This window comes from Sorex fumeus, unplaced genomic scaffold, assembly GCF_029834395.1.
Source record: "Sorex fumeus unplaced genomic scaffold, SorFum_2.1 ptg000039l, whole genome shotgun sequence".
NCBI classification, from domain to species: domain Eukaryota; kingdom Metazoa; phylum Chordata; class Mammalia; order Eulipotyphla; family Soricidae; genus Sorex; species Sorex fumeus.
Window position 1 is genome coordinate 8,025,495 of NW_026606096.1, and position 26,046 is coordinate 8,051,540.

A 26,046-nucleotide genomic window follows, 5' to 3' on the forward strand; every position below is an offset into this window, starting at 1 on the left:
TCGGTGATGAGCTGCGGGGACCGAGCACCTGCCCGGAGGGGGGCCCCCAGCCCAGCCGGCGCCTTACCAGGCCCTGACCCCCTGCAGCGTGGCTGGCAGATGGCCCTGGGGGCCGGCGTTCGCGCCGTCTCCCGGGAAACCCAGGGCGGCCAGGGGCGCGGGCGGCGCCGAGCCGGGGGGCGCCCCGGCGTAGCCACCGTAGCCCGCGCCGCAGGGAGCAGCCGCGTAGCCGCCGCCGTAGCAGGGGAAGGGCGCGGGCGGCGGCCCGTAGGGACCCGGGAAGGCCGCGGCGCCCGTGCCCAGGCAGGGCCTGCCGTCCCGCACCAGCACCGGCACCGCCACCCGGCGAGGCGCTAGCGGGTGGCCCGCCAGTTCCAGCGACTTGTCCTGGCGCTGGCGCTTGCACTTGTAGCGCCGGTTCTGGAACCAGATCTTGACCTGCGTGGACGTGAGCTGCAGCGCGCTGGCCAGGTGCTCGCGCTCGGGCGCCGACAGGTAGCGCTGCTGCTTGAAGCGCCGCTCCAGCGCCAGCACCTGCGCCTGCGAGAAGAGCACGCGGGGCTTCCGCCGCGGCCGCGCGGGGGGCCGCTGGGGGCCGTCACCGCCGTCGCCAGCGCAGCCGGTTGGCACCGGGGTTCCGCCACCGAGGGCCGGGGCCGCTCCCAGGCCGGGCTCTGAAAGCACAGGGAGAACACCGTCAGTAGCGCCCATCCCCAGGGCACCCCAAGCAGGGTTCTCCTGGCTCCAAGGCCTCTCCCCGGGAACCCCCACGCACACCCCGCGCGCTTTCCCTTGCGACTCTGGACCCCTGATACAGTCCTCGATGCGTCTGCGTGTCCCCTGCCCCGCAAGTGCTGGCGGTGTTGGAGCCGCCTGAGCCCGTGTGACAGTCTGGGCCTCTGGGGATGACTCTAGTCAAGAGTCGAGACAGCTTCGTTTTTTTCTTAGGTGGCAACGCGGGTCTACAGGGTTGGAGGGCGCTGTGCGGTAATACTGATTCCAAAGTGGACCCGGTTTGGGGGAGTTCTGTTGTTAGAATCCAGTGTGATGCTGGGGGCTTATCATAAGCCCTCGTTACCTTTGGACTGTGTGTGCTCGAGTGAGAGGGGTGTGGGGAGGCTTGGTAGGTGGCTTGTTTGTGGGCTCTTATCTGCTGGGTTATCCCTTCTGGCCCCATCTTGAGGTGCTGGGGTCCAGGCCCAGGATCAGGAGTCTCCAGTGCCTCCCAGTGTCACCCCACCATTGCACATACCCTTTCATTTTGGCCATCGGGTGCTCTACCGGCTTAAAGGATTTGTTGCTCTTTCGTAGACTAAAGGCGCTGTCTTCCAAACACATGTAAACACAACTATGCAAAGTATTTCCCTATTCCTGACTCTTGGCTCAGAGGCGGAGGTTCTCTGGGGGGTGGGTGGGGGTGGGTGGGTATGAAGATTCATATTTCACTTTATGAAAGCAGCCTTACCCTTCCTTCACTGGTGTTTCTCTGGCATGTGGTGGTATTGAGTTGGTCCTAACTTCCACTTTCTTCGGAGGCCCTAGGAGGCAGTGACCTCACCCATAGCCCCAAGTGGGTGCCTTTGGAACAGGCTGAAAACTGGGCTCTAATTGCCAACTGTTGCTGCAGTGCCCAGAGTCTACAGAGATTCAGCGTTTTCTTCTTTCTTCTCATCTTGCCTATGCTGTTTTAACCCAAGGAAGGTAGAGGAGAGGCGCAGAGTTTCTATGGAAACGCGACAGCAAATTACCCAGCGAGCTGACAGGTACAGAGAGCCGTTTTGGAAGCTGATTGGGACTACCCTCGCTGCACAATCTTGGGAATGGGAGGTGGGGGTGTCTGTTTAGCAGTTTCAAAACCTCCTCGAAACCTCCTTTATCGCAGAGAAACCAAGACCATTCTTTGGAGGAAAAGTATTGACGACTGGTTTAAAAAATAAAATAAAATAAAATAAAAATAAACGTTTACAGCAAAGCAGAAAGTACCCACTGACCAGGAGGGACGCTGTAGAAGGAGCAGGACCCTAATTCAGGTCGCCCACGCAGGCCTCGTTCTTGAGCTAACCCCCCTCTCCCCCCACGTTCACTCCCGTACAATCCTGGCCTAGTCGTGACCCCCTTTCACACTAGTAAGCCTTGAACGCGAGGTGAGTGACTGGGGACAGAGCAGTGCGGGTAGGAGTATCTCCGCGCTGAGCGCTGCCTTAGTTCTTGCACGGGACCGGGCCTTCTTGGCGACCCCCGCAGCCTCACCGAGACGCCACCCCGGCTAAGCCTCGACGAGGAATCGCCGCCGTCGTCGGAGAGGGACCCTTTTCTGCTAAGTCAGTGGCGAGCTCCTCACAAGCGCCCAGGTTAGCGCCACCGCCGCTGCGGGCTGCTCTCAGCACTCTGCGAGCGGAACCTGCTTCGGGCTTCTTTCTACACGCTACGCAGCAGCAGGCGGCGAAAACGCCACGCGCGGCTCGGAATGAACGTTTTGGACCTCGGCGCCTGAGACGGACGCGTTGAGCGCTGCGTGGGAGAGGTGGTTCCCCCACCGCGGTACGCGGCTGGGGCTCAGGATTCAGACTCTGGGTCCTATCAAGGGTGGCAGGAAGGTAGGGCCGCCCCCGCAGAGCCTTCTCGGGTGGTAGGAGCTACCCAGCCAGGCCTGCGCCCACCCTGTCCGTCCGGAGACCCCGCCGCCAGCGTCCAGGACCCTCGTGTGCTCCCCAGCTCTTTTCGGGAGGACTTTCCGGGCTCAGAATGGCGGCGTTGGTGTGGACACTGAGCAAACCCCAAGAAAAGGCCGGCCTGGGTTGATCGGTCCACACCCTAGACCGCAATGGCCTCGGCCTAAAGGCTGCAAGGATGGAGCCCCTGGGGGCGGTCGGGGGCGAAGATGCCCAGCGGGGCACCGCGCCTGTGGGGTTTCGCTAGAAGAAAGAGAAGCTGGAGCTCTGGGAACTGACAGTGAGCGCGGAGGGGGTGTGTTGCTGGAGAATAGGGAGTCCCCCCACTTTTAGGGCCTTGTTTCCCTTGGGGTGCGTGGAACACAATGGGAAAGGGGAGGTCGAAGGGCTGGAAAGGCTGGTGGACTTCTCAGATGGGGGGATTGGGGGGAGCTCATCCAGAAGAAAGGGGGGTACCACGCTCCAACAATCACTACTCCTCAGCACCCCAACCTCGGAGACGTGCTAAAGCCCGAGCGCGCACTCACCGGAGTCCCCTTTCCGCTCCTCGTCCGTGTCGGGGACTGTCTCACAGGGACCTCCGGAGGGCTCCGCGTCGTCCTGGCTCCCGTGGCCATCGTGGCCACTGTGACCCGCGCTCTGAGCCTCCGACTCCGCCAGACCGGGGTTCAGGGACAGATACTGGGAACTCTCCAGGTTTCCTCGCGCGCCCCGGAGTGGCCAGGCCTCGGCGCCAAACGGTTCGCGCTCGGGTCCCAGTATGTCACTGACCGAGAAGGGGGTGGAGGTGACGGGGCTCAGAAGCATCCCGAAGGCGGAGGGAGCCGGGGCACGGACAGTCCAGGGTCCCGCCGCTCCCAGAGTTCGGGACCCACTCGCTGTAGGCGCCACAGCCTGGCGCTCTGGGACAGACGCTCAGTGTCCAGGACTGCACACCCAACTCATCCCGGCCACCCCTGGCGGCCGGGTGACCAGCTCCAAGTGACGAGACCGTCCACAGCCATTGGTCCCTACAGAAACCACGTGCTAACCCAATACCACCCGGAGCGTTTTCTTTCTTTGCCAGTCTCATGCCTCTCCAACTCCCAGTCTCCCCTTGGAGAGGTTGGCCAGCAAACGTGTGTGTGTTGGAGGACGGGGGTGTAGCTGGGGAATCCGGTATGGATAGGAGGTCGGAAGCGCACCCTGATTCACCCCAACAAGTCGCGGAGGGGATGGGATCCTAATTTTCCAATCTGAGCTACCCGGCGTTTGCTCACATCACCCCTCAAAATCAGGCAGAAGAAAACTCCGGTGGAGACAGATGGCCACCTTCGGGGTTTGAGTGAGTGATTATAGAGCGGGGGTTCTGGAGCCAGCTCCTCCTTCTTCCTTTCCGTGATGGAATCTTAGAGAAAGGGCGAACTTGAGTTGCAGATATATCGTTTAGAATTAAAAGTCGGGTCTGAGGATCTTGGATCTGCCTTTTTCGTGGGAAAAGGTCTTGGCTGGAAGTTCACTGCTTTGGGGAGTCAATTGGGAGCTCCCAGTCTCTGAGCAGACTTAAAGAGTAGCTGGTGCAGAGTGTCAGATAGGGACTCCCATAGTCCTTTATGTTCCCAAGATCTTTCTCTTCTTCCTGTTCATCTTCCTATAGTTATTATCAGACCACGTGTGCAAGTGTACATCTTGCGTCTACCAAAGAGTAAAAAGTTGTGATCAGCCAGGAGCACTTAAAAAAAAAGGTCCAGATTCACCACAGGACCCAGCAAAGGAGACAAAGTGCAGTGATTATACCACATCTCTCCCAGGGGGTTCTTTCTCTGGTCACTTCCTAATGGGCCACCGTCTGTCTCCACCAAAGTGAAGCGATGGGATCACCGGGTTGGTGAGATTGAAGGGGGGAACATCGCATTACAGAACAAGTTTGTAAATAGACGTACACGCTCCCTTGCATCGCCAGGGAAAAGGCGTCCCTGCTGCGAAAAAGGAGGCCGTTGGCGGAGGCGGAGACCTGCAGCGCGGAGCTCAGGGCAGCCCTTTCGAGTGGGCTCGATGCTTGCCCTCACCTCCTCTCGAGTCCCAGAGAGCTGAGACACGCCGGCGGGAGAGTGGAAGGCACAGCGCTCATCTCGCTCCATCCGAGTTGCCACCTAGAGAGAGCGAAGCAGAGAGTAACTGCGGGCTGCTGAGCTGATGGGCAGAGGCATCGGCTAAGCAGGGCTGAGGCTCCCAAAGAAACGTCATACTCCGACTCAAGGCACCTGGGTTGTGGGGTAGGGGCGGGTGAGAGAAGGGGGGAGGAGGAGAGGGGGAGGAGGAGGAGAGGGGGAAGAGGAGGGGGGAGGAGGAGGAGGAGAAGAAGAAGAAGAAGAAGAAGAAGAAGAAGAAGAAGAAGAAGAAGAAGAAGAAGAAGAAGAAGAAGAAGAAGAAGAAGAAGAAGAAAAGGAGGAGGGAGATGAGGACGGAGAAAGAGGAAGAGGAGGAGGAGGAGGAGGAAGATGAGTGGAAAGGAGAAGAGAGGAGAGGAGAAGGGCAGAAAAAAAGAGGGGGAGGGCAGGGAAGAGAAGGGGAAGGGAGGGATCACAGAATATATCATCAGTAGGTTCACAAACAGATTTTTAACCCCTAAACTCTGAGATACAGAAGAAATGAGAAGTATAGACTCTTTTTGTCTTGGTGTGTTCTAGCATTAAAGACAATTCTTTTCATGCAGTGTGTACCTTGGACAATAGCAATGGAATCTCTTTCTATTCCTAATAAACAAACATTTTCTCCGTCTGTATTTCAGACTTTGCCTAAAGAATCTAAGGATCTTTTTAGCGTCTTAGTACATAGCAGGTAAGTCTTCCCTACTTGCTGACCCTTGGGGAGTGAGAGTGTGGGAACTGCATGCTTGCTAGGGTCTCCTAGCCAGCAGCTGGCCCGCAAAGTTACCTAGGGGCTGGGCTCAGGTGTGAGGTTGCAGATTCTTCACCAGGTTGGTAGGAGCCACCAACACGGAACTCTGTGGCAGATACGTGTGGGGCAAATGAATCCACTTTGATGGCACAGGGTTAGCCTCGGTGGGAAGAGAGCCTGTGAAGAAAGAAGGTCCTTCTGCTTTGCCACGGTCTCTTTTGTTGTTGTTGTTGGAGACTCATTGAGCATTATAGTTAATCATATTTAAGCATGTGATGTATTATATAGTTCTAAGTCAAATTGTACCAGAAGGGGCTAGATGTATAGTACCAAGAGAGATAGATCCCCAGCCTCCCATATGGTTCCCAAAGAGACCCTCCAGGAGTGATACCTGAGCACAGAGCCAGGACTAAGACCTGAGCACCACCGCGTGTGCCCCCCCCCAAAAAAAAACACTGCACAGAAATTTTTAAAGAAATAACCCTAATTTTACTCCCACTTCCCATTCTTCCCAGGCTCCAGCTCCTGCTTTTCTTAACTAATCCTGGCAGTACCTTTTTTTGTTTGCACAAGAGTGGATAAGTGCATACTTTTTTCTGTTTTCCCTTTATATGACAAAGTAGGTCACATGAGTACTATTTCTTGTTGCAAAGTAATTTATCAAGGTCTTTTGGTAGCTGTTTTGCTTCTGACTGCTGTCTGTAGTGGAGGCTGCTAAAACATAGAAGGTCGAAGTTACACCTATGTCTAAGCACTTCCTTGGCTCAAAATGAGTGATTCCATGTGGGCAGATCATGCAGAACTCTGAAAATCTCCTTTCATGCAACATGCATCTATGTAACCTAATTTTCAGAGTGCCTGATTACAGTTTTAAAGTGAATTCTTCAGAAAAATATCAGTGAATTTTTTTAAAATGGTGTTCCGTTTTCTCTAGTTGTCTCTATTTCACAGAAAACAACCACAGAAATTATTTATCATCTTAAACCACAAAACTAGTGAATAGCATAGGAAAGTTTGAATTTAGGTTTTCTCACTAAAATTTGGTGTATTTCAAAGCCACATGATTGTACCATGTACACAAACCCTTGTCCTCCACCTTTGCTGTTTTTATCCCCAGTTTAACTCTTAAGAGGAGAAAGGAAAATTGGGAAAATAAGCAGAAACAAATTAACAAAACTAACTGGGCAATTTTATGTATAGTGTCCTTTTCTATTTTAAACATACACTTATATCTCGTCAGATCCTCAAAATAATTCTATGAGGCATATAAGCAGTTATTATTTCCAACTTACAAATGATAAAACCTATTTGGGGGTTACATAAATCATCTGAGTTTTCAGTATAATGGCCTTTTCTTTTTATTTATGGGGGGTGGGATTTGACACATGATATGTGGTGTCAGGGATTGAATCAGGGTTTGCCATGTGCAAAGAAATACTTTACACCCTCTATTTCTCTTGACCAAAAGTTCTTTTCTTTAGAGCATTAAGATTAGTTAATAAAGTGCCTCTTCTTTTATTTTCTCCCTGGTTCTTTGATTAATACTTATTCATAACCTTGTTTCTAAAAAGTTTAAGTTATACCATTCAATTTAATAGGTGTTTTCTGAGTGCCCATTGCCTAAGGAAAAGATAATCATATAATCTATCATTGAAATCAGGACACTTAAAATAAAAGGAACATTACTGGATGAATAAACCACATATTCCAGGTAGACTAGGACACGGGGTCATCTTACACATAACAAACTTTAAAAGCATTCAGAATGCAAAGAAAACAGCCTCCATATTAGAACTTTCCAAGAGTATTCAATCCTCTAGGGAAAAGACAGTTTAATTTTTTACTGCGTACATTTTCCAGCTTAAAAAGGAGAAATTTTGTTTCGGATATTTCAGTGTCATAATCTATTATGTGGATCTTATGGTCATATTTTAGAGACTGGTGGTGTTCATTTTTTTTTTTTTTGCTATCATGAGTCCCCGTCCCCACAGGTTCCTCACCCCCCCCCAAAAGGGCTACTCCTAACAAGAATTCACTCTGTAACATCCCTTGTATAATTTGCTGTAGTATGTTTAGCACTACATCCTGGAAGTCATACCCAGTTGGTTCAAAGCCATCTTTCTCCCCCTCCTCTTTTTTTCTTAACAATTGTCCAGTACCACAGTGTACATTCATCTACTTTCCACTGAATATCACTCATTTATGATTCTACCATGAATTTCACTCCTTCTCAGAGAATGAGACTAGTTCAGTATTTTGCATTTACAAAATCCAGTGCAAACAAACAAAACAAAAACAATGTTGCTTTGTTCTTTCGTATTCTTTGAAATGTGTCTTTTGTATTTCTACAGGTGGAATAGTGGATCAGAAGCAAATGCACTTGTACTTTATTTAGGCATAGTCAAATTCCCCTTTTGAATTGTTGTGCAGGATTGTATTTCATCAACAAAGCAGGAGAGTGCCCCATACCCTGACCAATTATATATATGTATATGTGTGTGTGTGTGTGTGTGTGTGTGTGTGTGTATTGGGTGGGAGGGTCTCCCCAGCTGTATTCAAGGACCCGAGACCAATTTCTATGACTAGATAATCAGTTGACTGTGAGATTCTGACAGTTTAAACTATCTTCTCTGCTCCAAAGTATTTTTAATTATCACCTATCTGATAGGTGAGAATTGGGGTTTTTTTTGGTGTTATTTTAACTTGCTTTTATTAAATTATGTGCAAAACAAAAAAATCGCTTCATGTTTAAGAAAAATTTACATGTGTGTAGACACACAAATAATTATTAAAACTATATAAATACACAAATACATAAGCATTGAAATTACTTATCCCTCTTTTCTATAATTTTTGAACTTTTTCTATCGTTCAGTGATTTGAGTCCCTCATACTTGTTGCAAATACTTTCTCCCATAGTTTTTCCCTTGTGCTTCTTTAAATGTGACGGTATATGTTCATTTTCTCTTTTATTGGCTTTGGATTTAAGTCTGCAAGGATAGCTCTTCTACTCTGGGTTAATCGCCCACATTTTCTTTGTTTACATATTTATGGTTTTTTGTTTATATGTAAATCTATTTGGAGCATATGGTGTGAGTTAAGATGTAATAGAATCTTTTCCTAAAAGGGCACTCTTGAGGCCATTTAAAGGTTTGTCTGTGAAGGTTTTCAAGGGCTTCTCAGGAAATTGAAAATCAATGCAAAAACCCCGGGGGGCGTGGGAGAAGCGTAGGGAGTGGCAATGGGCGTGGGTCGAAGATTTCATGTGTTCACTGTTTGAAAGACGACTGCTCCTCAGTATCTCCTGGTACCCTGCCCCCACCCCCACCCCCCCCCAACTCCAAGACTCTTTTTGTCTATAGCTGGCGGGGTGAGGTTGGATTTTTCCCGAGTGCGCGCTGCGCGTGGGTCCCCTGGGTTGCTTGTCGCTCCCACGCCGCACATTCATCCGAACCGGAGGGTACACGGATCCTCGGGGTGGCGGTGGCAGCCTCGGGCCGGGGCCCTGGGGCGTAGCTCGGCGACTCTTATCTGCGCCACGCACTACGCTCCTGTCAATTAACATTCCAGCGCCCGCCGCCGGCGCTCCGACCGCCCTGCGGGCTGATAGCGCCCGGCCACCTCGCCGCCGCCGGAGCTGAGCCCCAAGCCCTGGAAAAATAAACTCTTAGCCCCAGCGGCGGGGTGGGTGTGAGTGCAAGGGTGGGGCGTGGGGTGGGGGGCGGGATGCGGTTGAGCGTCGGCCGCGGTTCCGCAGGACTCCGCGCCCAGGAAGGGGGAACCCTTTAGCCCAAGCGCTCCGGGTTGCAGCTCCCCTTTGCGGACCACCCCAAGATTCCGAGCCGAGACCGCTGAGCAGTGGCTCTTGGAATAACCTGGCAGCTGGCGGCCGGTCTGCTAAGCTCTCTTAATATTACCATAGCCCTGGACGACGTGCACAGCCGCCGCGCTCCGGCCAGAGCCCCAGAGGACTTCCAAGCCTGACCTTGGGGGCCAGAAAGACACTCAACTGGCAGTTTGCTGGTGTCTGGTGTCTTGCTCAGCTTGAGCATCCATGATCTCACTGATGTCCATGTGAGATAGCAGGCAGGCGTCATTATCGTCATTATCGCAGAGATGGGATTGTGAGGCTCACAGGGGTTCCTTAATCTGTTTATAGCTGTTCGCCCAGAAAGGGACAAGCATAGGGTGCTAACTGGAGTTTTGGAGGCCAAGACCAGAGCCCTACCCTGTCTCCTTCCTCTAGAGACTACCACTTTGCAAATAGCATTCCTACTTCATTATAATTCTCTGCAAAGGTAAAAGATGGCACCACTTCCAGGTGCTTAGACTTATGAGGCCAACTCTTTTTTTCCCCATTTTTTTTAATTGAATCACTGTGAGCTACAGTTACAAAGCTTTCATGTTTGAGTTTCAGTCATATAATGATTGAGCACCCATCCCTCCATCAGTGTACATTTTCCACCACCAATATCCCCAGTATCCCTCCCCCCCTCCCCCGTTCCACCCCTCTCCCTGCCTCTATGGCAGACAATTTCCCTCTTTCTCTCTACTTTTGGGCATTATACAAGGCCAACTCTTAATAGGTCCCTGTGTAGGGGTGTCTGCAGTGGAAAACATTTTCCAAGGGTTCTTTTTGCCAAAAACGCCATCTTCACAAAAAGGTGTGTGTGTGTGTGTGTGTGTGTGTGTGTGTGTGTGTGTGTGTGTGTGTGATTTTGAATCACACTCAGCAATACTCAGGGTTTACTCCTGGCATTGCTCAGGGGACTATATGTGATGCTGGGGATCAAACCTGGGTTGGCCGCATGCAAGGCTAATGTCCTACCCACTGTACTATCACTCTGCCCCCCAAAAGATTTTTAACATATCTTTTTATTAGAGCTGGAGAGATAGAACAGGAATTAGGTGCTTACCTTGCAGGAAGCCACTCTGGTTCCATCCCAGTCACTGCATATAGTCCCCCAAACACCAAACACCCCCAGGAGCACACCCCCGAGCACAGAGTCAGGAATCAGCCCTGAGCACCAGCTGGTGTGGTCCCAACAAACCTCCCACAAAACAAATCAAAACAAAACAAATTATTAACAATTACAAATTGCCTAGCAATTATTTCAGAGTGTTCTGTTACCAGCCAGAAAACAGCTCTGGCCTTTGGGTTGCTTCTTTTATTATTCTTATTATTTTTATTTGGGGGAAGGCTGCTGGCTTTATCAGGGTTACACTCAATGGTACAGGGTCGGCCATGCGGTAAGGGGGGATCAGTTCCAGGGCCCTGTGCATGCCAGACATAATCCTCAGCTTTTTGAACTATTTCCCTAGATAATAATTTTTAAATAATTTAAAAAACATATAATACAGATATATGAATTGTGTTTTGAACCTTGGGGATGGGAGGGGGGCGGGTTGGCCACATCCATGGTCCTTGGGAGAGTTTTGGTGTCAGTGAATTGGTTGCATGCATGCAGGGCAAGCACTTTAACCCTCTTTAGTCCTTGAGTTTGACTTAAAACAATTATTTATTTTTACAGTGAAAAATTTGAATATTAAAGCACCATAATTTATACAGTTATTCATAGTTGAATTTCAGGTATACAATGTTCCAACACCAATCCCACCACTACTGTCAACTTCCCTTCACCAATGTCCAAGGTTTCCTCTCACCTCAAGCCTGTCCCCTCGACAGCCACATTTCTTTTTTGGACCCATATACAGCAATGAGCTGGAGCGATAGCGCAGCGGTAGGGCATTTGCCTTGCGTGCAGTCAGCCCGGCTGAGCCGGGTTCGATTCCTCCGCCCCTCTCAGAGAGCCCAGCAAGCTACTGAGAGTATCTCGCCCTCATGGCAAAGCCTGCCAAGCTACCCGTGACATATTCAATATGCCAAACATAATAACAACAAGTCTCACAATGGAGACGTTACTGGGCCCGCTCGAGCAAATCGATGAACAGTGATAGTGTTACAGCAATGGTCAGGGTTTACTCCTGGCTCTTCATTTAGGGATGATCACTCCTGACAGGGCTTGGCAGACCATATAAGTTGCCTGAGATTGAACCCAGGTTCTCTGTGTGTAAGGCACAAAGAATTGCCTACTGTACTATCCGTCCAGCTCCTGTTGACAAACATATTTTAATGCTGATTGTTGTAGTTTGAATCTCAAGCTTATGGTGCTGTTAGCTCTGTGGTGTTGATATATTTCTATTTCACAACTCTATACCACTGATGTGCCTGAGACCATTGACCTCTATCCCTATGACATCCATTTATCTCTTCTTAACTACTCTCCCCCTAATTTCTTTATTCCCCCATCTTTCTCATTTCTGTAATCTAGGTTCTAGGGTGTGGGGCCAAGGGTATTTTTTTCATCCTCACATTTGCATTCCCTCTTCTTGTTATTCTTCCTGCTATACTACAGATAAGTGAGATCATCTAGTATTTGTTCTTCTGACTCACTTCATTTATCCAGTTTCATCTAAGTTGCAAGGAATTGTATTATTTCATCATTCCTTGCAACTGCATAGTTTTCCATTGTGTGTATACAATACACCATTATTATCCATTCATCTGTTGCTGGACAACTAGACTGATTCTATATCCTAGTTATTGTGCTGCAATGAATAACGGTGTGCATCTGTCCTTTCTAATGAATGTTTTTGTGACGGGATGGGGTGGGCATGGTGTAAATACCAAAAACCGGGTCATATGGAAGCTCTAGTTTCACTTTTCTAAGAAACCTTCATACTGTTATTCATAGGGATTGAACCAGGCAACATTCCTACCAGCAGTATATGAGAGCTCACAATTTTCACAATTTCAGCACATCTGTTAGGAAAATGAGAAACCTGCTAAAGTGTGCTGAACAGATGGAAGGGATTAAATACCAAGTGAACTCCTGCCCCCGACTCTAGCCCCTGCCTGAGTGTGAGTGTGAATGGGCTCCCAGGATGTCATGAGAAGGTTTTGCGGGGCTGGAGCACAGTGGGTAGGGCGTTTGCCTTGCACACAGCTGACCTGGGTTCAATTCGATTCCCAGCATCCCATATGGTCCCCTGAGCACTGCCAGGAGTAATTCCTGAGTGCAGAGCCAGGAGTAACCCCTGTGCATCACCAGGTGTGACCAAAGGAAAAAAGAAGGTTTTGCTTCTTTACTGAAGCAGAATCCTGAAGCATTTCTTGACAGCCTGTCGCCCCTGGGTCATGTTCTCAGTGAACATGTTGGGTAGCCCGTTCCATAGAAGGAATAGTTCTTAATTAGCCACATATCTGCATGCATCTAACACGGCATTGATGCTAAAGTAGAAACTCTTTAATATCGCCCTTCCCCATTCACAGATGCCCCTCTCAAAACGCAGAGAGAAAAATAAGTTGGCTAGAGTGCTGGGGAAGAGGTCAGGCCTTGGGAGCTTCTGGTGCACAATCCATTATGCTTTCCCCACTGGGCACTCTCCATGCATGTATAACAGCTAAGGGGCAAAGATAAAACAGGCAGCAACAGTCGGCAAGTTGATATTTCGTGCCACATAGATAAATTTCCCTGATAACCAAGTGCATTTTCCCCTTCTACCACTTCCCCAGACAGTCTGACGCTGGGCAGACATACACATCAAAGGAGGGCAGCTCGTTTCAAAGTTGACCTAGGGGAGGCCTCTTGTCTCCAGCGGGCCGAGCTACTGAGGGGAACATGCCCAGAAGAGCTCGCAATGCCAAGGCCCTACCACAGAGCTTCTGCTGGTCTCTGCCACCTTTTGGCTTTCCCTCCAGGGCCTGCATTCTCTCTTGCCAACTATTCTGCCTGCTTGGAGCTGGGTTGGAGTGGATCAGAGGGCTTGGTTGGGATAGGATGGAGGGCAAGTGGGTGGAAAGTCATTTTCAAAGAAGCTGGTAGTGCATCCATCTTCCCCAAATCCCAACAATATGGAGAGATCTGGAAATGGGGAAAATAAGAAAAGGTTATGACGTGTTTGATCAGGTCAGCTGTCTGTTTAATATCTGTATCTTTAAAGTTGCCTGTATTTATTTTTGAACTCTCGGGGGGGGGGGGGGGGTCTGGGAAGAAACACAGGGAAAGCTTCTTGGAATACCCGGGAGAGAGTGTCAAACTGAGGATCAAAATGTAACTGCCAAACCTTTCAGTAGTCTTAATTGCTAGGTAAGGTAAAGGCCCTCCCGTTGATCATCAATTTGCTCGAGCAGGCCCAGTAATGTCTCCATTGGAGACTTTGTTGTTACTGTGTCTGGCATATCGAATACGTCACGGGGAGCTTGCCAGGCTCTGCCGTACAGGTGAGATACTCTCGGTAGCTTGCCGGGCTCTCCGAGAGGGGCGGAGGAATCGAACTCAGGTCGGCCATGTTGGCTGCATGCAAGGCAAACGCCCTACCGCTGTGCTATCTCTCCAGCCCTTAATTGCTAGAGTGTACCTAATTCCCACAGGTCCCTGAGTGAAAAACAAAAGACAATAGTTGGCCATTAATTTACCAAAATCTAGGCATTATTTTTTCATCATCTCCCCACAGACAGGTCCGGAGAAATCAAGCAATGTGCTTGGGGGCACATCATCATTATTGCTGTTAGCAAGGGAGCAGAGCCTCACTGTATTAGTCTCTTCAGTGGACCACTAAGGGGACAAGCCTTTAACATTTGCCCCTTTCTCCAGAGCCTCCCTACTAAGGAGCATACAATAAGTAGAATAAAAAGCCATTAGTAACAATAAACCATTAATTAATAAACCATTAATTAAAATTCTCAATATTATTTTGCCACTTGAATGAAAGGATGGGTTGATTAATATTAATTAAGCCAATATTCACTCAGTGCTTACTAGGCACTGAGATTTATTACCTAGACTTCTGAAATATATATGTACATTTTGCTGTCCTTATTTTTTGTCTTCTGCAAGGTATCTACAAGGCTCCTTTGATCCTTGCTCAGATCTGATTCCTGTGTTAACATATGGAGAGGAATGGAAGAAAAACTGGATATAACAGAGGAAAATTGTTTAATGTGTCTGAAGAAAATGTGAGATATGGGGAAATAAATGTAACTAAATGAATAGGGGAAGAGGGATAGGAAATGAGTTATGCCAGTACACAGGTTCATGTAGGCAGGCAATTTGTTTTTTGAGGATTTGAGAACTCCCAGCAATACTCAGGACTTACTCCTGGTTCTTCACTCAGAAACAATACCTGGCAGTGTTCAGGGACATTATGAGGTGCTGGGGATTGAACCCTGGTCAAAGCAAGTGCCCTATCCACTGTACTATTATTCCAGCTCTTAGGTAGGTGATTTTTAAAAATTATTTTAAAAATTATTAAAAATTATTAAAAATTTTAAAAATTATTATTATGGCAGAAGCAGCTGTACAACATCTTCTTATCTAATTCTTACTTTGGAGAACCTGCCAGGCTACCAAAAGTTTTCTGTTCGCATGGCAGAGTCTGGCAAACTCCCCGTGGCATATTCAATATGCCAAAAACCAGTAACAATGATGGGTCTCATTCTCCTGACCCTGAAAGAACCTCGAATGTGGCATTTTCTAAAATCTCAGGGCTAGGATGAAGGAGACATTACTGGTGCCTGCTTGAGGAAATGGATGAACAACAGGATGACAGTGATATAATGATGATTATTTTTTTTTTATTGAATCACCATGAGCTATACAGTTACAAAGTTGTTCAAGACTGGGTTTCAGTCATACAATGTTCCATCATCCATACCTTCACTAGTGCACATTTTCCACCACCAATGTCCCCCAGTTTCCCCTGGGCCCCCTTCCCCATAGCCTTCCTGTATGACAGGCACTTTTCTTCTTTCTCTCTCTCTCTTTCCTTTTGGGCATTGCAATACAGGTACTGAGAGGTTATCAAGTTTCTTCCTTTACTTTCAGCACTCAGTTATTTTCCAGAGTGATCACTTCCAACTGTGTGATCCCTTCTCTATCCTAGCTGCCCTACCCCCACTACCACTTATGGCAAGCTTCCAGTTGTGGGCCATTCCTCCTGGCTCTTGATTCTACTGTTCTTGGGTATTAGTCTCATACTATGTTTCTTTATGTCCCACAAATGTGTCCAGTCATTTTATGTCTGTCCCTCTCTCTTTCTGACTTATTTCACTCAGTATGATGCTCTACATGTCCATTCACTTACATGTGAAATTCATGATTCCATTTTTTCCTGGTGGCTGTGCAGTATTCCATTGTGTAGATGTTCCATAGTTTCTTTAACCAGTCTTCTGTTCTCAGGCACTCAGGTTGTTTTCAGATCTGGCTATTGTGAATAGTGTTCCAATGAACATAGATGTGCAGATGGCTTTTTTGCAGTGTGATTTTTGGGCCCTTGGTATATATACCCAGTAATGGTATTGTAGTATTGTATGGAAACTCAATTTTTAGCTCTTTGAGGAATGACAATATTGTTTTCCAAAAAAAGGCTGAACCAGTTGATATTCCTCCCAACAATGAAGGAGTGTTCCTTTTTCCCTGTATTCACTCCAGCACTGATTGTTCTTGTTTTATTTATTTATATGTGTGCCAGAATCTGTGGTGTGAGATGATATCTCATTGTTGTTTTGATTTGCATCTTCCTGATGATTAGTAATGTAGAGCATTTTTTATGTGATTTTGGCCATTTATAGTTCTTTTTAGAGGAAGTTTCTGTTCATATCTTCTCCCTATTTTTTGATGGAGTTGAATGTTTTTTCTTGTAAAGTTTACCAGTACCTTATATATCTTGGATAGCAACCCCTTATCAGATGGGTATTGAGTAAATAATTTTTTCCCAAATTGTATCTTGGTCATCATTTCTTTTGAGGTGTAGAAGCTTCTTAGTTTAATGTTGTCTCATTTGCTTATCTTTGCTTCCACTTACTTGACACTACTTCAATATATAAGAGGACACAAGGAAATGAAAATATATCCCCTCATCATGGATAGTGAGGATTAACATTGTTAAAATGGATATACTCCCCAAAGCATTTTGAAGATTCAATGCATTCCCTATAAGGATATCCATGACATTTTTCAAGGAAGTAGGATAAAGCATTCCTGGAATTCATATGGAACAACAAACCCCCACGAATCGCTGAAGCAATCATTGGAAAAAAGAAGATGGGAGGCATCACCTTCCCCATCAGTAATAACTAAAACAGCACAGTATTGGAATAAAGACAGACCCACAGATCAATGGAACAGAGCTGAATAATCTGACACTCACCCTCAAATATATGATCAACTAATCTTTGATAAAGGAAAAAGAAATGTGAAGTGGAGCGAGGAAAGCCTCTTCAACAAGTGGGGCTGGGAAAACTAGACGTGAAAAAACTGACTCAGACCTCTTTCTAACACCATGCACAAAAGTCAGATCAAAATGTATTAAAGACCTCAATACCAGACCCGAATCCATAAAGTATATGGTGGAAATGGTGGGAAGAACCCTCTATGACATTGAAGCTAAAGGCATCTTCAAAGATTAAACACCATATAAAGGTGATTTTAACGAGGATGGTTAGAATTGCCTCTTTGAGAAGATGACAGAGAAACTGGGACCCACGGGAGGTGAGTGTGCAAGTCATAGGGATGTCTGGACGGAGTGTGGGCAGCTAAGGCGGGTGCAAAGGCTTCCAGATGAAATGGTATTTGGTATATTTGAGACTAATGGAATGAGAAGTGAGGCCTGGATTCAATGAGAAGAAGAGGGAGAGGAGGAGTAGGAGGTCAAAGGTGTATTGAGGTTCTGGTAAGCTAGTGAAGACATGGACTTTCATTTTTGAAGGAACTGAGAACATTGGGAAGTTTTGAGTCAAATGTCATTTACCAACTCAGTTCATAAGTAATACATTCGGAGTTAATAAAGGACCCTCTGATTTCTATGCTCAGAAAAGTTTGCAGGAGATTAGAGGTGGAAGGAAGGAGACTCAAATGGAGTCTTCTGCAGTGTTTTAGACAATTGGTGATGATCATGGATCCAGGTGGAAGGAAAGGAAACAGAAAAGTGGTCAGTTTCTGGGCATAATCTTGAAAACTGAGTGAACAGAGTTTTCTGAGAATTTGATGTGGAATGTGTGATGAGTCAAGGCTCACCGAGTTTATTTTGGTTTGAGCAAATGGAGCTGTGAGTTCCCAAGAGTTGAAAAAAAGGAAACACTACCAGTAACAAAATAATTGGAAAGATCAGGCTTTTCTGTTTCAAAGCTTTTAGGTTCTAAGATGAAAGACAGAGAGCTCCAGCAAGCAGGGCTATAGTACAAAAACCTAGGCTCAGTATACATATCTGAGGGGCCCGAAAGACAGTACAGCAGGCAAAGTGCTTGCCTTGCATGTGGCAAACCTGGGTTAAATCTCCAGTACCACACAGGGACACCTGAGCTCCACTAGGAGTGATCTCTGAATGCCAGGCCAGGAGTAAACCCTAGGCACCTCTGGGTGTGCCCTGTCCCCACCCAAAGGAATGCGTACTTGAGATGCATACATATGTTATTTAGAGCTAGGATCTAAGATGAGATTACCAAAAGTGGAAGCAGAGAAGCAAAAAAGCCAAAACAGAGAAGGAAAGGAAGCCTAAGGGTAAAAAAACAGCAATTCAGAAAAGGAAACAGTCACAAATATTCACAACTGGTCTGAATGGTGCAAGAAAGTTAATGTTATTTAAACCATGTTCTGCAGGCAGGGAGATAGCTTCAAGGGCGAATATGTGTATCTGGCATTATGAGGCCCTGGTTTGACTCCTGCCCCCAGCCACTAGGGGAGTGATTCCTGGCCTCTCTGAGCACTGTGTGGGAGACCCATCACCCCAAAGTACATGTTTTGGATTCTATGTTAAGATAGACATTATTACCAGGTAGATTTTATGAAGCTGGACTAGATCCTGGAGTAAAAACATGGAAACTACAAAAAGGCATGTTTGAGGGCTGGAGAGATAGCACGGTGGGTAGAGCATACCTTGGACATGGCTGACCCAGGTTTGATTCCCATATGGTCGCCCAAGCACTGCCAAGAGTAATTTCTGAGTGCAGAGCCAGGAGTAATTCCTGTATATCGCCAAATGTGACCCAAAAAAACCAAGCAAATGAATAAATAACCAAATTCCTTAAAAGAAAAAAGGGCATGTTTGGAATAAATGGGGACATATAGCATTTGAATAGATGATATAATGAATTTTCTTGGAACTATTAATAGTGAGTACTCTCACTCACTATACCAAAAAACTGCAACAATGGTGGTCCACATTCCCCTGACCCTGAAAGAGCCCCCAATATGTTATTGGGCCACACTAGCATGTGACAGGGACAAATGGAGACGTTACCGGCACCCACTCGAGTAAATCGACGAACAATGGGGTGATAGTGATAGTGATAGTGATTAATAGTGATATGGTATGGGCCGAAAGACACTTACTTGCATTGCAGCATCTTCAGAGGCTGCAACTCTGCTTCATGTTCCTGCCACTATGTCTGGTTTCCTGGGTACTGCCAAGCACAGAGCCAGGAATAGCTTCTGAATACCATTGTGTGTGGTCCTAAACAGTCTCCCTCACACAGTGATTTTCTGAGATGTGATCACAGTAGAATGGTTTGTTGGAAGTGCCTGAGAAGGAGCATATGAACTTGAACTATGAACTTTAAAATGGTTCAGGAAAAGTATACACAGATTGAAAAATGAATGTGGGAAATTGGGAAATAATTGGTGGATGGTCAATTAAATATTTAGATGAAGCTTATGTATTTGTTGTACTTTTTCATCAATTTTTTTCTGAAAAACAAGTAAATGAAGAAACATGGAGCCAGAGCAATAGTACAGTGGATAGGGCACTTGTCTTGCATGCAGCCAACCCAGGTTCAGCATCCAACCTGGTCTCCTGAGCCTTTCAGGAATAAACCCTGAATGCAGAACCTTGGGTAAACCTGGAGCACCAATGGGTGTGCTCCCCAAACAAACAAACAAAAAACAAATAAAAACCACAACCTACAAAACGCCAAATTTTTGTGAAAATAAATGAAAAGAAAAAGAAGCAGAGGAAAAGTGGTTGGAAGAAGATCTATAAATGACACTTCAGAGGGAATATAATGATGGGAAATGTTACTGGACAAATGGGCAGAGGGGTATGGTGTAACCACTTCTACTGGGTGAGCCCAAAGGAGGATGAGCGGGTGGACTCAGAGCTTGGACCCCAGAAATCAAGTGTGTGTGTGTGTGTGTGTGTGTGTGTGTGTGTGTGTGTAACTTGTGGGGAGGGAGCTGAGTCTTGGAGTGGGGGAGGAGCCTATATTCTCCCCTGTAGCAGCACAGCCTGGAATGTTCTCTGTAAGATCCCTGAACTGTCAGCTGTTGGGGCATAAATGCTGGGGATGGTTTTTATTCTGCAGGGAGTGCATTTATTCAAATAGAGAATGAGCAGGAAAAAGAAAAGAAAAGGACTAGAATATGGAATCACTTATTTCCCTACCCCGCAACCCTCCACTTCTCTTTGCTTTCCAGGTAGTTTTGAAGTGAGTGTGAAGTTGATATTTGACCAAGGAGGATTAAAAAAGCAAATTCTTCTCTTTCCAAGTTATGAAGCAGCAAGACGTATTTTCTTGTGTGGGTTTTTTGTTTGCTTGTTTGTTTTTGGTCTTGTTTTGTTTCTGCTTTTTCTTTCTTTCATTCTGCCACTTGAATTACTCCTGTAGTGGCTTCAACTTAGTTTTCTAGGGAGGCTGACTTGATAACATAAACACCAGCCTTGGTGACAGATCTGTCTTCAGTCCAATCAGTCATAGAGGTTTTGGAAACCTCTTTCCCCTCCTCCATTCTTCTCTTCCCAGAGCAACTAGATTCTTAAAGTAGTATACACTCATTGGAGACAAAGGAAAACACAAAGAGAATTACTATAGCTTAATTACATTATTCAGAAGACAATTTAATGTTATCTATTTGCTCTATTTTTGACATCTACATATATATTCATTCCTTTTCAAATAAACAGGAATTGGATACACAGTTTCCTACCACCTTTTTTAATTTTAAAATTGAATAGGGAAAATGTTCACATTTAAACATCATGTTTTCCATAAAATGATTTTGAATGACTATATAATATTTTGTCCTACAGTTATCTACAGGCTGGAGCGATAGCATAGCAGGTAGGAGCGTTTGCCTTGCATGCAGCTGACCTGTGTTCGATTCCTCCGTCCCTCTTGGAGAACCTAGCAAGCTACCGAGAGTATCACCCCCCATGGCAAAGCTTGGCAAGCTTGTATTTGATATGCCAAAAACAGTAACAACAAGTCTCACAATGGAGATGTCACTGGTGCCTGCTCGAGCAAATTGATGAACAAAGGGAGGACAGTGCATAGTTATCTACATAGAATTTTTGTTTGCTTGGAGGACAAACCTTCCAGTGCTCACAGTACCCCTAGCAAAGCATAAGCTCCAAATTTCCCCAATTCTGGACATATATTTGTACATATACAGTATTTTTGATATTACTAGGTGTTTTTGTTTCTGTGTTGGAAATTATAAAACCCAGCTCCTGGATCTTATTATTTCGTTCTTACTTTGGACAAAATGGCAGGCTACCAAATGTAACCTGCCCACACGGTAGAGTCTGGCAAACTCCCTATGGTGTACCCAATATGCCAAATACCAGTAACAATGATGGGTCTCATTCTCCTAACCCTGAAAGAGCCTTTAATATGGCACTTTTAAAAAATCTCAGGGCTAGGACAAAGGAGACGTTACTGGGGCCTGCTCGAGGCAATCGACGAACAACAGGATGGTCATGATCGTGATCACTGGAAATTTAGATTTTGTCCACACTTCCTTTTTAAGTGACATTTCTATAAACACTTATGTAATAAATATTTTACTTTCAGGTGGTTTCCTTGGTATGAGGTGTGTTAGGGGAAGATGATGGAATTCTTATTCTTCTAAAAGCTCGCATGGCTTGGCCTGGTGTGCTACCCTATTAGTAACAGTATTGTAATCCACAGTACCTAAGGGGCAAAAGAAAAAGAAGTGCCTGCTAGAGAGGCAGGCTGGGGGCGAGAGGGAAACTGGGAACATTGGTGAGGGAAGTGGACACTGGTAAAGGAATTGGTGCTGGAACATTGTACTCCTGAAACTCAACAGTGAGTAACTTTGTAACTCATGGCGATTCAACAAATTAATTATAAGAAAATAAGAATTAATGTATACTTAGAAAAGCCCCAAACAGAAAAAGGTGATGTGGCAACAGAAGCAGCTGGAAGAATGGAAATCGTTCTGGCAGAACATCTGCTCCCAGGTAGGGCTCTTGCTTTGCATGCAGCTGACCCGGTTTGATCCCAGGCACCACATATAGTCTCCCAAACCCCACAGGGATAAACCCTAAGTGCACAGCCATGAGTGAGCCCTGAGAACTGCCAGATGTGGCCCAGCTTCAGTCTTCAGCTCTCTTGGTCCTGGCCCAAAGGCTGGTGCACCCCCTTGGGACAGTTCCTCTTTCTTCATCTTTCCTGTGGAACCTCAGTTTCCAAGGTGATCCACTGGGTATGGGTATGGGTGGATGGATAAGCAAAGGATGGAAGAAGTGATGGTGGAGGGTGGGTTTTGTATGGGTTACTCTTGCTTCCCTGTAAAGGGTCTATTAGTGACTGGTCAGCAGCTCATTCCTGTGACAGCAGGTCTTAACCTGCAGCCTTGATGTCCTCGCTTCTTCTGGCTTCCCAGCATACACTTACTGTTTCCTGGAGGGCAGCAGGAGTCCTTTGGTGCTGGAACCTTTGTGAATTTCCCTGAAGGACACAAGAGGCAAGTGGGAGGCTCCTGTCACTTTGTGAATTTCACTTTGCTACACTGGAGTTAGGAAGTCAGTCTCCTCTCTACTTGGAGTTGATTCCTGAGGGCAACCCTGGAATACTGAGGGTATGTAAAAGTCTCCAGCAGTTAGAGAAATAAGCCACTGACCCCGAACCTCACTGCTTTTCCTAAACAGGAAAAGGAAAATGTTAATATTTCTTTAAAAGGGCATAACAATATTATGAATCTGTTAAGATAAAGTCCAGGAAACTGAATTACACACTGGTCATAAAAAAATAAAAACTTAATTGGCAAGAGTAATAGTACAGCTGGTAGGGGAGGGCTCTTGCTTTGCAATGCAGCCGACCCAGTTCGATCCCAGGCACCACATACAGTCTCCCAAAACCCACAGGGATGAACCCTACCTAAGTGCAGAGCTATGAGTGAGCCCTGAGCACTGCCAGATGTGGCCCAGCTGCAGGAGTCCAGGGTGTGACTTAGCAGTTGAGGGTTTGCCTTATATGCATGAGGCCAGAGATTTGATCCCAAGTGTTAACTCGAGCGGGCCCAGTAACGACTCCATTGGAGACTTTGTTGTTACTGTGTTTGGCATATTGAATACTCTCGGTAGCTTGCCAGGCTCTCCGAGAGGGGCGGAGGAATCGAACTCGGATCGGCCATGTTGGCCGCTTGTAAGGCGAACGCCCTACCGCTGTGCTATCGCTCCAGCCCAAGTGTTAACAACAACAAAAAATTGAAATGAAAAACTAAGAAGTTAACTGCTTAGTGGTGGTGTGGCTCAGTGATAGAGCACATGTCTGGATGTTTGTCGTCTTGATCTCAGTACACAAATAACAAGTCTACACCTGCAGTCTAGCGAAGAGGCAGACAGAGGGGAGACGGATGCAGGACCTCATATCCCAGCCCAAAGCCAGAATGTAGGAGAAACTCTTCCAAGTCAATGGGGAAATGGATTCATACTTCCTCATACACAGAAAAATCTAGACAGTCAATTATCAGGAGAAAAAGTGTGCATCTTTGATAGGCAAGGTTGGTTGAGTTGTGAAAGATGATTACTAGGTGTGGAGCAAGGGAATTGACTATATGCACATTGCCTGTGCAAATAAAACATTGAATGTAGTTGGTACTATCTAAGAAAGTTGGAGCCCAGTTAGTCAATGAACATTTTTAGGAAAAAAGCCTACTCAAGTTGTACAAACGTAGTTCTTAACCCAGGTCAGTCATTTGCAAGGCAAGCACTCTACCCACTTGCGAATTGCCCCTGCACACACATTGTTTTAAGCAATTGTTCACCAGTATTCTCAACTACATTCTTTGTAATAGCACCAAATAGAGACAATTCAAATGTGTACAGTCAAATTGTGTTATAGTCCTAGTATGGAATGACATAGAAGAATATGTATGGAATAATATAAGTATGGGAAAGATATAGAATACTATACAACAATGGAGATAAAAGAACCACACTGAAAAACAACGATCCTTTGAATTTAAATTATTCTTTATTTCCCCTTCCCTTTGGTTTGATTGTTGTTGATGGTGATGTTGACTTAGTTTTAGTACTCGTGGGGAATCACAAGCCTGTTTTCAGTGCTTGCACACTTGGCTGAGTGGAGGTTGGACTCTTTAGTTTTGACACTTGGTACCAGCTCATTCTGGTTGTAGTGATATTGGGAATTGGTGTGATGCTCACATAAGTTGTTCACTGAAGTTGTGCACTTTAACTGAAGAGCTCTGGATATCTCACAGTCTGTTATGTGGTCTGTGTGTGTGTGTGTGTGTGTGTGTGTGTGTGTGTGTGTGTGTGTTGGCAGGAGCCAGGAGGGAATCCCTGGCAGCAAAACCATACAGACTGAATCCTGAATATGGGTGTTGGGCGTCCAATCCCCAGCCTCATGCTTGCAAGGCAGGTGATCTTCGTCACTGGGTCCAACTCTTAATCTTAAAGACAGAATATTAAGTCAAGAACCTAACTCAAAAGAACACAAGCTATTACTTTTAAACAAAGAAGCGACATATAATACAGGTGATACTAAGTAATTCCATTTGTTTAAAGTTTTAAGCACAGGCAAGATTTAGTTTAGGATTTTAAGTAAAATCCTTAGATAATACAACTTCAGGAGTAAACCCTAAGCACTGCTGGGTGTGGAGCCCAAACCAAAACAAACTAAAATGAACACTATGGAAGTAAGGGAGCTTGGCTATAGCAAGAAGTGGGGGGAGGGGGTGTTTTCTGATCTGGAATGGTTGGAATATAATATGGCTGAGCCAGCAAATTTCTAGGTGACTGTTATCTTGGTGTCTGTTTAATAAACATTAATTGGGCTTAGCAGTTAGATTTTTATACTTTCTTTGGTATACCTAATGTTTGCTATATTAGGTGCCCAATAAGAAAAAAAATGAGAGAACTGAGGAAGGGATGGGAAGTATTATCACTACTTGCAGGTGAAGGGATGGTGAAGGGACATGGGAGGTGGGGAGGAGTAAAGGGATAAACCTGGTGTTTTCAGCTTTGTGCACTGAATACACATTGGGAACTAGCCATTCTTTTCTAGGACATTTCATTAAACCCTATTTTCATCTGGAGCCAGAGAGGAATATTCTTCCCCTCATTTTGCTACAAGCAGTAAAGAGAAGAACAATTTTTATTTAGTTTGGTTGCAACGACCAAATATTTTATATTTATTTATTTATTTATTTATTTTTTGCTTTTTGGGTCATACCTGGTGATGCACAGGGGTTACTCCTGGCTCTACACTCAGGAATTGCCCCTGGCGGTGGTCCGGGACCATATTGGATGCTGGGAATTGAACCTGGGTTGGCTGGTTGGCCGTGTGCAAGGCAAACGCCCTACCTGCTGTGCTATTGCTTCAGCCCCACGACCAAATATTTTAAGGCTTACCCTGGACAAGTATGTCAGGTTTTTGGAAACACTGTTTAAATAAATTCATTCTTCCTTTTACTTTGAAGAAGTAATTCTTTACCTCAGTCTGGGTTTATTTTGAGTGAAGAGGGGCAGATCTCTGCTTGGGCTCTAGTCAGCGCAATTTTGAGATGAAGACCCTTCTTCTCTACCCCACTGCAATTTCTCCTTCTTCCTACTGACAGCAGATCCCTGGGAAGTGGGGAGGTACCCGCTGGGGTGGGACCTAGGAACCCTAGTCTCAGGTAAGACTGGGGAGTGTGCTGTGGGTACTATGGGGAATCTGTAGCAAGATTAGAGATAACAAGGAATTAGGAAACAGCTTTCTGGACCAGACAGACTATACTGGATTATTTTATTTTATTGAGGGTCACCCAACCAAGGGCTACTGCGGGCTTTGTACAGGGGGTCACTCCCGACAGTACCTTGGGACCTTGCCAGGGATGCGGTCCCGATGAGTACAAAGCATTGCTCCAGTCCCTTCCACACTTTTCAGCTCCTGATTTTATTTTTCAGATTAAAACTAAAGAAGTGAAAAACTTGGCGTGCAATTTAGCCCTATTTGGCACTTCGTTTCCTTTATTGTTATTTTAAACCCAATAGTCATACCCCAAAGCGTACGTTTTGAAACATACACAAATATTCTAGACCTAAACCTCAGAGAACCCTGCTCTCCCCCTCTGCAAGGAAGAGCGTTTTCACTGCATCGGGGAACAGGTCGGTGCCTTTCCAGCTGCAGACTTTGTCAGCCTTCGCCTGGGTCTTCTAAAGAGCTGACACCCGGCTCCAGCTGTGGAAA

General features: G+C 46.2%; 1 protein-coding gene across 1 annotated transcript; it reads right to left on the reverse strand.

Moving 5' to 3' along the window:
• Positions 1-63: 63 nt before the first annotated feature.
• On the reverse strand, positions 64-3,479 carry NKX2-6 (NK2 homeobox 6). Its single transcript, XM_056118821.1, has 4 exons — positions 3,200-3,479; positions 2,251-2,425; positions 1,749-1,813; positions 64-674 (listed from the first exon to the last, which is right to left on the reverse strand). Exons 1-4 carry the CDS (start codon positions 3,477-3,479, stop codon positions 64-66), a joined length of 1,131 nt encoding a protein of 376 aa, XP_055974796.1.
• Between the last annotated feature and the right edge of the window lie 22,567 nt (positions 3,480-26,046).

What these genes read in the sequence shown, in the direction of transcription:
- NKX2-6 (XM_056118821.1), bottom strand. Translation starts at nt 3,479, where the DNA reads ATGCTTCTGAGCCCCGTCACCTCCACCCCCTTCTCGGTCAGTGACATA. An exon ending in GGAGCGGAAAGGGGACTCCG is followed by an intron (nt 2,426 to 3,199) that starts GTGAGTGCGCGC and finishes GCTGCTGCGTAG; the next exon opens with CGTGTAGAAAGAAGCCCGAA. An exon ending in TGTACCTGTCAGCTCGCTGG is followed by an intron (nt 675 to 1,748) that starts GTAATTTGCTGT and finishes CTGTGCTTTCAG; the next exon opens with AGCCCGGCCTGGGAGCGGCC.